The sequence below is a fragment of the Narcine bancroftii genome, chromosome 1 (genome assembly GCF_036971445.1).
Source record: "Narcine bancroftii isolate sNarBan1 chromosome 1, sNarBan1.hap1, whole genome shotgun sequence".
Lineage (NCBI taxonomy): Eukaryota > Metazoa > Chordata > Chondrichthyes > Torpediniformes > Narcinidae > Narcine > Narcine bancroftii.
In genome coordinates this window covers 40498030-40510702 of record NC_091469.1, presented here as the reverse complement: position 1 = coordinate 40510702, position 12673 = coordinate 40498030, and the positions used below count along the sequence as shown (strand labels likewise).

Genomic DNA, 12673 nt, shown 5'->3' with positions numbered 1-12673 from the left:
TTTTATTGATATGATTATGAGAAATGAACTGGAAACAGCCTCTTAAAGATACCTTGGTCCCAGAATAGTCAAAAGCATTCATTGAAAAGATGATGAGGCTTTAGAAAAAATATTCCCCATTCATAGAATAGTGGGAGTCTCAATGCGAGACTTCTTGGATTTTGAGGAATGGACATGATCGTGTAACATGAAAAGGGAAGTTTGTAATAAAGGGAATTGGGAAAAAGTGTGAAATAAAAGAATATCATAATGTTTAATAAATATATGACAAGAAAGAGAATTAGAACAGTATGAGTGGATCATTTTAGTCACACGAATTGTAGGATAATTATGGAGGTTAAAGATATGCAAGTTTCTGAATGAATGCTCTATAGTTGTTTTCTCAGAAGAGGGTATAGAATCATAGAATGCTTTCACCACACAGCCCATTCAGCCCATCACAGGTACACTAACTCTTTATGAGAGCAACTGTTCACATACTGGCCTTTTCTCCAGAGCCGCGATAAAAAATGTTTCTGTCACACTTGAAGGCAGTACATTCCACGTACAGCAAAAGCTGTTCAAAAAAGATTTTCTTCTTAGAACATTACAGTGCAGGTCTTTCAGCCCATGATGTTGTGCCAACCTATGTAAACCCACTTCACAACAATTTAATCTTTCCCTATCTCACACACATAACCCTCTATTGTTCTAACATCCATGTGCCTATCTGAGAGTCTGATGTCCCATTGAACCAACCTCCTCCACCACCAATCCCAACAATGCATTCCAGGCTCCCACCACTCTCTTTTAAAAAAAACTTGCCTCGTATCACTCTTAATTCCACCATCTCATTACATATGATCTCTATACTTTGACCCCCTTGATCAACTGGGGCAGTGTCCCACTGTTCAGGCCCTTTATGGGTATTTGATGAGAAGGCAGTGGAGGGATATGATATGATAGCATTTAAAGGTTTTTGAACAGCTACTTGGGTAGGATACAGTGAGAAGGGTTCTTCCACAGAGAGAATCAGGGAAGAAGATTTGGTAGAATGGGACTGCTTAGATTAATGTGAGAGCTGGCATATATTCATTAGGCTGAATTAACTCTTGTGTAAAAATATAAAAATGTGATGTGACAACAGACTGACAGCAAGGACACCATATGTACACTAGAATAATAAAGGTGGAAATTAGGAGGCCAATTGCAGTTTTACAACAAGACAGTTTTGTGGTAATGTAATGATTGCCAAGAATAGTTGTTCATTTTAAACGTGTTTATCAGCAAAAGTCCATTTCACAGCTGACGTGTGAGTTGAACTCGGTCTCTGGTTGTCCAGGCTTCTGGACTGCGAGTTTTGGTAATTGAACCACTGCAGCACCACCAAACACCTCATATTTCAGGGAATCAAGCTTCTTTAAAAATGGATAAGACCAAATGTATCCTTTTTAAAAGAAGCAAGGGGAGAAATAACACAAGTCCGACTATCATTTTCCAATGTTTTTTTGGCAACAAGGCTGCTTATATTTATAAAGGGAGAAGGTGACAAATTGAGGTTACAATTGCCTCAGATCCTGTCTGATCGCAAAAGTGTTTGAACTATTGGAAAACATTTGAGGGACCTTATAAATCATCTTTTGAGTTTTAAAAGTTATCAGGGACTGGCAGCATGAATTTGTTAAGGGAGGGTCATGTCTGACAAATACTTTTTTTTTGATGATGATATTTCATTTGGTGTCACTGGGGAGGTTTTGCCAGTATTTGTTTTCTCAAATTTCACCAAACTAATTAACTGGCAAGGATAAGCAGAAAAAAATGCAGGAAAGATGTGAGAGTTCTGGATATGTGCAGAGGGATGGGGAATGATTGTAAGGAGAGAGACTGGTGTTTTTGGAGCAAAATTGAAGAAGAGAAGGTTTAATTGGAGGTGTGTAAAATCAAAATGAACACATTAAAGAGAAAAAGCAATTTCTTTTTGCACAAACTGAGGCATAGAATTGTTCATTGGTAGAAGGATTAGTGAGGAGTTGAAAAGATCTTAGTTCACAACTGGGAGTAAGGATCTAAAACTCATTGCCTGAAAGATGGTAGCAACAGAAATCCTCACATAAAATGTAAAGCATGAATTGTACCTAGAAGGACATGTGGAAAACCGTTAACCATTGGGCCATGAACCAGAGCTGGGAAGTGGGATTTTCCACTTTTCAGCCAGCTTTATAATAAACCTAAAGCCTTCCTTCATATCATAACTTTTTATGATTGAAAAACATGAAATACTATCAAGTATGGTAATGGGCTAATAATGCAAGTATAACAATGAGCAAAGCTGAGCAGAAGTGACTTTGCCAATCCAGGAATCAAAAACTGTTAGACTGCAGCAATGCTCAAAGTACACACTCGCACTCTCTCTCTCAGGTATAGCTCTGGTTTATTGGGGCTGAAGCCTGACTTTTATACTGTTTGCATTCCCGCCGTTTGCCCCCATTTGCTGACATCACTGCCTGCATAACAATAGTGGTTTTATTCTTACATGACAAAATCTTCTTCCCCTCAAGCTGTCCCTATCTGTTGGCTGTACAGCGGGGCCAGCGCCATGTTGAGGATGCTGGCCCCTACACTGCCTTAGCCGTTCGACCGCCAGTTTGCTTGCTGGGGCCAGTGCTGGTGCGCGGTCTGCTGGCTTTTGGTTGTGCTCGCCGCTCGGAGCGCCAGCCTGTTTGCCGTGGCAGCATTCCACTACATTGACCCAACCTCCCCAGAACTGGTGGTATTGTCTTTATTGCCTGAAGGCAGTGTCTCTGGAGGCTTTGGTGGCCTGCCTATCTCTGCTGGGAACTTGGCTAGGATCTTGGTGTACTCCTCCGTGGATCGCTGCACTGAGTCCCGGTGGGGAGCCAGGATCCTGGCGTCCTTGAGGGGGAAAGTATGAACCAGTCTTCGACCCTTCAGGTCCACCAGCAGGCTGTGGGCATGCAGGAAGTCTGCCCCGAGGAGCGACTGTTCCACTTCTGCCAACATGAACACTCACAAGAAGAGGCTGCCTCCCAACTGCAGTTGGACCTTGCGTGTACCATAGGTCCTGATCGTGCTGCTGTTGGCAACCCTCAGTGTGGGGCCCACTTGCCAGGACGCTGACCTCTGCTCCTGTCTTTACGAGGAACCACTGTCCGGATTGATGGTCCCTCACGTACAGGAGGCTGTCTTGTTGGCCAGCCGCCATGGTCATCAGTGACGGCTGATCCCTGCGTTTCCCTGGAAGGTGCACGGCAGTCAGCATCGGTGGGCTCCGGAACTCCATTGCTAATGATAGAAGCACCACTGGTGTTTGGGCTCACCTCCCTTGTGGGGTTTCCTTTCCTTTGATGGACCAGTCTGGGTCAGGCTGTGGGGTTTGGCAATGAGCCCCATGGATGCCAAGTACTCTCTTTTCTGCTTCCATAGGATGTCTGCTCGTGCTGCCACTTTCCGGGGGGGGGGGGGGGTCACTGAAGTCAGTTTCCGCCAAGAACAGTTGGATGTCCTCGGGTAGTTGCTCTAGGTATGCAGGGTTCATGCTTCCCAATGAGGCCAGCATATCGTTCATCAGGGTCGACAGGGGCCTGTCCCCCCCAACCCGACCAAGTGGAGCAGACGTGCTCCTCTCTCATGCTGTGAGAGCCCTAAGGTCTCAATGAGTAAGTCTTTGAAGGTGGTGTAGACGCTTTCCAACAGGGGCCTCTAGATGAAGTTGACCCAGCTTGCCGTGTCCTGGTCCTGGGCGCTCACCATGTGGTAGTGCTGGGTGGCCTCTGCTGTGCTTCAGCCTGGTTGAACCATACGCATGGCTGATTTGTCCAGAAAGTCAGCAGTTTCAGGGCGGCTGCGTGGACGGCTGCCGGCTCGCTTATTGTTGGGGTTTAGTTGCAGTCTAAACCGTCGGGATCATCAATTGTAGCTGCATGCCACTCGAAGTAAAGATACACATATGAGTGTGTATAGCTCTGGTTTATTGGGGCTGAAGCCTGACTTTTATACAGTTTGTGTTCCTGCCGTTTTCCCCCATTTGCTGATGTCACTGCCTGCATAACAATAGCAGGTTTCCCACACGCAGGTACATTCTTACATGACGATACCTCTTCCCCGCGTGCTGTTCCTATCTGTTAGCTGTGCAATGGGGCCAGGTCCATGTTGGGGATGCTGGCCCCTACGCTGCCCTAGCCGCTGGTTTGCTTGCTAGGGCCAGTGCCACTGCGTGGCCTGCTAGCTCTTGGTTGCGCTCTCCGTCTGGAGCACTGGCCCAATTGTTGCAGCGGCTTGCCACTACAAGATGGTTGCTTTTACTAATCTGTATGTGTAATGACAATGACACTGAAAAAATTAATGCTGAAGATTAAAACTTGAGGCTACTCATCATCATACAATTTTTTTCTTGATCTGAGATATTTGATCAGCGAACCCTGAGGCACTTCACTGGTTGCAGTCCTCCAGTCCAATAAACTGCCTTCTACAACCACTCTCTGATTCCTATCACTAAGCCAATATTCAGTTGGCCTCCTATTCTGTGTGCCCTAACCTAACCATTACCAACCTACTATGTGGAAGCTCATCAAATGGTTTTCTAAGATCCATATAAATAACATCACCTGCCTTGCACTCATCTACCTTGTTAACTCTTCAAGTTCATGAGTCATGACTTACCATGCTGGCTTTCCTTAATTTTCCCCAGCCATCCAAATGCTGTTAGATCCTATCTCTCAAAATCCTCTCCAGCAGTTTCCCTACCACTGAAATCTAATGAATTCAGGGCACATAACCCCAAATGCAATAAAAGATCGAGAATCATAGAACCATACAGCACCGACAAGCCCTTCACACCAACTCATCCATGAAGACCAAGTTGGCATTCTGGGCTAGACTCATTTGCCTGCATTTGGCCCATTTCCTTCTAAAACCCGTTGAATCCATATATGTATTTTGAATGTGGAAATTGTACCAACTTCTATAGCTTCCTCTTCTCAGCTTATTTCAGCTTCGGTCTACTATCTGAGTGAAAAAGGTCCCCCCCCCAGGTTCCTTTTAAATTTCTCTTATCTCACCTTAAACATATGCCCTCATTTGGCAATCATTTGTCCTGGAATAAGACTGTACACATTCACTTCATCCATGTCTCTCATGATGTGATATTCCTCTATTAAAGATATCCCCAGCTTCCTATGTTTCAGGGAATAAAGACTTAGCCTTAGCAGCCTTTCTCTAGGTTTCAGATTTCAGATTTATTGTCAGAGTACATACATGATATTACATGTAACCCTGAGATTCTTTTTTCATGTGGGTGCGGCAGAATTACCACTAATTGGTAGTGCAAAAAATAAACTGTACACAGTGTAAAATGTAAACAAACAGGACTGTAAACAAATTGACTGCAATACATAGAGAACAAAAAGAAAATAAATGAAGTGCATAAGTTAGAGCCCTTAAATGAGTCTTTGATTAAGTTTGTTGTTGAGGAGTCAAATGATGGAGGGGGAGCAGCTGTTCCTGAACCTGGTGAGAGTCTTGTGGCACCCTTACCTTTTCCCTGATGGCAGCAGTGAGAACAGAGTGTGTGCTGGGTGGTGAGGGTTTTTGATGATTTCTGCTGCCCTCTGATGGTAGTGTTCCCTGTAGTGTGCTCAATAGTGAGGAGGGTTTTTCCTGTGACCACTACCTTTTGGAGGGCTTTATGCTCAGGGGTAGTGGTCATTTCATACCAGACCATGATGTAGCTGGTCAGCATACATCTGTAGAAATTCTCCAGGTTTCTGATGTCATACCAAACTTCTGCAAACTCCTGAGGAAATAGAGACGCTGATGTGCTTTCTTCACGACGCCATTAGTGTGTTGAGCCCAGCAAAGATCCTCCAAGATAGTGACCCCCAAGAGCTTAAATTTGCTTACACTCACAAGCTCTGAACTCCCAATGATCACTGGATCTCTAGAACTCAAGATCTCAAATTATGTAACACCCTGGTATTCAAATGGAATGAATTAATTCAGATTAGGCATATTCATTGCTTTTTAGGTTCACATCCACACTGAAGAAGGGCCATGTCCATCTATGCACACAAATCAGTGTTTCTTCTAACAAATTAAATATTTTGGCAAGTACTGATTTGTATATATAATTGGTAAGAACTTGCAAAAAAAAAGTGCAATTTAGGTTGTGGTTTTTATTCATAATTATTGACTTCGGTAGCATGTTTATTTATTTCTGGACATAACATTATTAAAGAAAATAAATTGGCCAGATATAATCTGAATGAAAATGATGATTTGAGCAAATATTTTGTTAATTCTTATCCTGTTTGAAAAACATTTTAATTTCAACAAAACCGTTAGCTTAATAGCGAGAACCAAATGATAATTAGATGTTGAACGAAAATGTGGAACAACTAATGTTTCATAGAACTGTACTGTAAAATTGTTAAAGTTATTTCAAAATTAGAATGAAGGAAACATTATTTACATATTGAACTGTTCCTAAATTCTCATTCTGACAAACAAAGGAACAGATTTGATCCATTTTGTGATCTTTTAGAAAATTTAGTGTATTTGGGGCAAAATATGTTATTTGTACTCTTGTTACATTGCAAATTATAATGAATTTGTCTTGTTGCATCAGCATAATATTTAGATAAAAATATTTCAAGATATTTTTCAGAAAGCATGGAATAGCAGTGATATAGATGAATATTAATATTCATAGACATAAATTAAGCAGCAGATAGTTAGAGAAATTAATTATTGCCTCAGACTGGTCAAACAGTATATCAAATATCAGCCTGAGAAGAAAATAATTTCATGTAATGCTTCAGAAAAAGATTGCTCCCATTTACTGCGCACAATGGTCAATTTCATGTCCAGAGTGAGTTTTAATCCTTTTATGTAAATATGTCTTTGTCCCAATTTACTTTGATCAGTCTGAATGATGCAAATGAGAAATGCAGCATATACCAGGCCACCCAAATCCACTCACATTTTACTCTATTGGGTCTCTGATTTGGACTCGTTATATATAAATGTTTGAAGCATAATCAATAAGCTGCAAGGGACATTTTTTACTACAAGAAACCGGGCAGAGAAGTTGTGAAGATTAGATAGTAATATATTTTATTGCCTTTGCACCAAATATGCCATACATTGTGAATTTTTCGACATAATTTATGTTCACCCAGAATTCCTGATATTCTAACACAACATTTATATTTATAGCATTTATGTAAATCTGAAATGCTAATCAAGCAGCCTTTTTTTTGTCTGGCAGATGCTTAGGAACCATTGCATTATATATGCATGGTTTACTTTGTACATTTTAACAAATTATGAGGTTTTGATATTATATATAACGTGTCCACTTCCTCAAAATAATTGCGATGTAATTTTGATGAACTTCTCTGGATTCAGAACTATCAGTGTTTTTCTGTTTTCCTCTATTTATTATCAAGGTTTAACAGTAACATAAATATCCACAAATTTGTGTAGTAAGATGGTAATTTGTTTGAAAGCATCTTATTAGCTTGAATGTACCTAAGGCTTTTAGTGTAGAAGAAAAGCATTTTTAAGAAGTGAAGCACTGAAGACTTTCATGAAGAGCCACTGATGAATAAGTTCTTTGGATTTCTGTTGAATAATACAGACCAGGATTAATTTTGACATGAAGTAAAGCTAAGTACTAAAATAACTGAATATAAACACATCACTAATTCATTACAACTTAATTATTGGCCACAATCAACAACAAGGTATGATTCCCATCGATAATTTCTCAGTTGTATTTTAGAAATAATTCCCATTTATGGCAACTATAAACACTAACACTTTTTTTTATGAAGAAATTTTTTTTCAGTCACTTTTGCTTCAGTACATGTCTATTCATGTTGGATAGATTTTCAACTGAAAATTATATTTTGAATGTTTTATTTGTCAATTTGCATTTGGATTTTACATGGTCCATTTATTTTCAAACTTAGGCTTTTTTTTTCACCTGTCCCTCTGAGTTGAAGTGGGAAAGGAAGATGATTGCTGCAAAATGAGTTTGTAACTGTCTCTGCAAAACCCTGCTAACCTTCATGAGCCTTGATTTGCATGGTGAAAGAATTTGTCAGAGAAATAAAAAAATAGTGTTTTACCACAGGGTGGCAGTATGATATCAACACCTTATTTGATCCTCTGCGATCAAACACAGTTGGTGCATGTGCAGAACTTGTGGTTCTCTTTAATGTTTTACTGTGCAAAGAATTTTAAATGCAAGGACATGGCCTAGAGACTGCTTAACCACAGTGCTTTGTAAAGCTTGTTGTAGACTTGGTTATACGAATTTAACTGCTCAAAGGTTTAAGGAAAGTATTCCAGTGACTTGAGAAAGACTCTTGGCAACTTTAACAAAAATTCAATCACATAATGCAACGCTATCTTTTTAAAATTCTCAGTGGCTGTTCTGAATTACTGATTTATTTGCAACAAAAAATCAATTAGTCTTAAATTTATTCATGGATTTCAGTCCTACCGATCAATGCAAGTCCACTCAGTGGACTCGAGGGGACCCAGTTCATCCCAGTTAATATGTCTGAAGGGGAATTGCCATTGATGCTGTTTTTTCTTTCTCAGGTCAGAGATCAGATCTTACTATCATGGTCTGTGACAGCAAGAAACGACTTTACCCTGCACCTCCCCAAGCTGCAACTGGAGAGCATGGTAGTGAAGGGGCCAAAGGACGGGCTGGAGGTTACATCACTACAGGTTAGAATGTGATACAATACACAGACTTAATCTCAAATTTGGGAGCTGATTGTTTATTATGGCTTAGTGATTCACTGATTGATTTCATTTGCTGTCAGTTAAAGCTCCCTTAATGTCAGTTTTCTTTGCATAATACCTTGAAACAAAGGCTGGTGAAATTCCACAGATTGAAGTAGCTGACATAAACTGACCCTGATGTGCCCTATTCTGCATGGTAATTTAAGCAAAGCAGTTACTGGAAATGCTGTGATGAATATGAAAACACTACAGTTAGTAAGCTGTGATAAAATGTCTCAGAATCCAAAATAAAGGAACATGAGCTTTTATATAAATGTCTTCTCCACATAGTGTGTGCCACAGTGTTTTACTGCACACGGTGCGGCACACTGTTTTAATGTTATAGTACTGTACATAGTTTATGTGCACAACACTATTCCACATACATAACCTGATTCATTTTGAGAGGGCTAACACAATGTTGCAAGAAAGACTATGATTGATATAGTTATTATTTTGGTAGAGCACATTTAAATAACTATTGAAAAGGTTATTTACCATCCAGACTTTTGGTGAATCAAGTTTATGGATTATGAATGTGAGTACAACCATTCAGAGAATCTTAAGCATCGAAACAGATCTATAAGCCCACTGTCTGAACTGATTATTTAAATTAAATTTAAATTTAGACATGTCCCATGGTAACAGGTCATTTCGGCACATGAGTCTATGCCACCCAATTTGCCCCCCCCCCCCGGGTACATTGCAAATGTTGGGAAAAAAACAGAGCTCCTAGGGAAAACCCATGCAGGCACAGGGAGAATGTACAAACTCCTGACAGCGCAGGATTCGAATCCCGGTCACTGGCATGTAAAGGCATTGCACTAACTGCTACGCCAACCATGCTGCCCCTGGTATTATTTACCTCTTTACATTAATCCTATTTACTAGAATTTGTCTTAGCCTTCTCGGCCTTGGCAATTCAAGTATTTGTCTAGATATTCCTTAAGTGCTCTGAGAGTATTTGCTTACAATCCCCTAGTTGCAAAGGTTCTTCTTTGTGCCACGTTTAAGCCTCTCCCTATTTACCTATATCCTTTTTTTTTGGAACATCTAAACTTTCTTGTTATCAATCGCCTCAATGCCCCTCATAATATTGTATACTTCAGTTAGGTGTGGATTCAGCCTCCTCTGTTTAAGGAAGATCTATCTAAACTCTCTCATGTTGAACAGCATCAACCTGGGTCAATGTTTTGGACGGTAGCTCTTCATCAAGACTAAAACATTGACCCTTCTTTTTCTCCCAATGATGCTGCTCGACCTGCTGATTTCCTCCACTAGATTGTTTGTTGGTCCAGTTTCCTGCGTGTGTCCATACTTTCTACATAATTTAAACTCTCCATCCCAGGCAACATCCAGGTGAGTCTCTCCTGCACCTTCTCCAGTGCAATCACATCCTTCCTCTAGTATGCTAATGAGAAATTTACACAGTTCTCCAGCTGTAGCTTATTGTTTTATAAAGCTATTCCATGATTTTACAGTTCTTGCATTATATATCCCAATGAACAAAGACTAATATCCTGTATTCCTTTCTTACCAACCTATCTACCTACACTGCCACCTTCAAGGATCTCTGCACTGTTAAGCCCAGGTTCCTTCCTCAATACTTCCAGGGCCCTAATGTTGTGCGTGTGTGTGTGTGTGTGCATGTCTTTCCCTTGATTGCCCACTCAAAATGCATCACCTAAATTAAATTTCATCAGTCACAATTCTGCCCATGTTCTAACTGAATAGTATTTTCCTGTTACCTTGAGGTTGTCCTCCTCTCTGTCAACAAGAGTGACAATTTTTGTATCATCCAGAAGATCCATGAGATCCACTATGGCTTGGTCATGGAAGGCAGGGGTTAGTTGTGGAATGGAGTTTTTTTTTTAACTGGAGTTCTATGACCAGTGGTCTTGACTCTTAGAGCTATGCTGCAAGAACTCAACCTTTTAGCTCAACTTATCCATGCGAAACAGTTTGCCCATCCAAATTGTCTCATTTGCCTGTTTTTAAGAATAGGATATTGGAGCAGCAGAATCAAACTGATCCATCGAACTTGCTCTGTCATTCAATGGCTGATCTGGCTGTGAACTCAGGTCCATTTACCCACCTTTTTCCATAACTCTTAATTTCCATACTATGATAAAAACCTATCAATCTGTGTCTTAAGTACTGAATATTTAAATGAGACTGACCTACTGCTTCCTTTGGCAGGGAATTCCAGAATCCCACAATCCACTACTCTTTGGGATAAACAGTTCCTCCTCATTGGGTGGCACGGTTGGCGTAGCGGTTAGCACAATGCCATTACAGCGCCAGTGATCAGGACTGGGATTCAAATCCCGCGCTGTCTGTAAGGAATTTATACATTTTTCCCATGTCTGTGTGGGTTTACCCCAGATACTCCGGTTTCCTCACACCGTTCAAAACGTACCTGGGGTTATTGGCTGTAATTGGACAGCACAGACTTGTGGGCCGAAATGGCCTGTTACTGTGCTATATATCTAAATTTAAATTTAAAATCTAAATTTTCATCCTAAATCTTGAAGCTAAGTTCCTTAGTTTTAGTCCCATCTATCAACAGAAACAACTTTTCTTGCTCTCTATTCTTGTCATAATTTTATGTTTCTCTAAGATCACCTCTCATTCTTCTAAATTCCAGTGAGTAGAATCATAACCAATTTAATCTCTCCTCAAAGGCTAACCCATTATCTCTGGAATTAACCTGGTGACCCTTCTCTGTACCACTACAAGGCCAGTAAATCCTTTCTTAAGAGACCAGAACTGCACACAGTACTCCAGGTCCAGCCTTACCAGTACCCCATACAGTTATAGCAGAACCTCCCTGTTTAAATTCACTCCCTCTGTCACTAGATCCTTTCATGTAGTGAAAAGGACCAACTGTGAAGGTGGAGATTCTCCGTCCTTACATTGGGACACTTGCCTTCTTGAATGTGCCGTGGCTGGCTCAGAGGCGCTAACTGCAACCCCTCTCAGGGAAGGATAATTGGTGGAGCTCTGCGCTCTACTACTGCACATGAATGTATAGCTGCTGCAAGGGGCTGGTCAGGGGCGGGCTGATGTGTCATGATGACGCCGTCAGCCTGCGACCCATCTTTCCACTCTCTCCATGATCCCCTCAAGGCAGGGGTGACCAGTAGGAGCCGTCAGGCAGCGAGGCCCGTCAGGGCAGGTGCAGTTGGCGGGGACTGTCGGGTCAGGGGTGGCCAGTGGGAGCTGTCAGGGCAGGGGCGGCCAGCGGGAGCAGGTGGAAATCATCAGGGGACAGCTGATGAAGGCTGTGCCAGCCCCTCCGGCCACTCTGGAATCTCACCAGGTTGATTCAGATTTTGGGGCTGTTCTTTGCTGCTCAAAATGCGGCAGAGCAATGGCTGCCTTTCCTACTCATAATCCCCCGTGCAGCTGGAACTGTTCTGGGGGAAACAGAGCAGTTCCAGCTGTGTGGAGGATTATGGGTAGGGAAGAAGGCCATTGCTCTGCTGTGTATATATAACAGTATAACACCAGTCGCATCGACTCCGGAGGGCGCTACGAGGCGCCACTCAATGTGAATGTGGCGCAGGAGCAGCCTTTTGGGGCTGCTCCACAAAAGGTAAGCTTTATGTTTTCCCTCCGGATTTATAGCCAGCCTCCAAATGGAGCCTGGCATGAAAGAGCCTAATGAAAGCCCAACATCCTGTTTACCTGTTGTACTTGCAAATCAACCTTTTATGATTCATGCACAGCACTCCACAGTGTTTCTGACAATAGCATGCTTCAGTCTTTCATAATTTAAATAATAATCTGATTTACTATTTATCTGCTAAAATGGATTACCTTACATATATTAGTGTTGTACTCCATCTACCAGACCCTTACCCATATAACCATA

General features: G+C 41.4%; 1 protein-coding gene across 6 annotated transcripts in view; it reads left to right on the top strand.

The window, feature by feature from the left end:
- The window catches only part of ccdc171 (coiled-coil domain containing 171), a 378891-nt gene that overhangs the window by 246627 nt on the left and 119591 nt on the right, over nucleotides 1–12673 (top strand). For all 6 annotated transcript variants that reach the window (XR_011353507.1, XM_069924483.1, XM_069924477.1 and 3 more), the window contains one exon: nucleotides 8608–8739. Coding sequence is in view for 5 of the 6 variants with exons in the window: in XM_069924483.1 (XP_069780584.1) it covers nucleotides 8608–8739 (132 nt within the window). In the remaining variant the exon portion in view is untranslated. The remainder of the gene's footprint in view (nucleotides 1–8607; nucleotides 8740–12673) is intronic.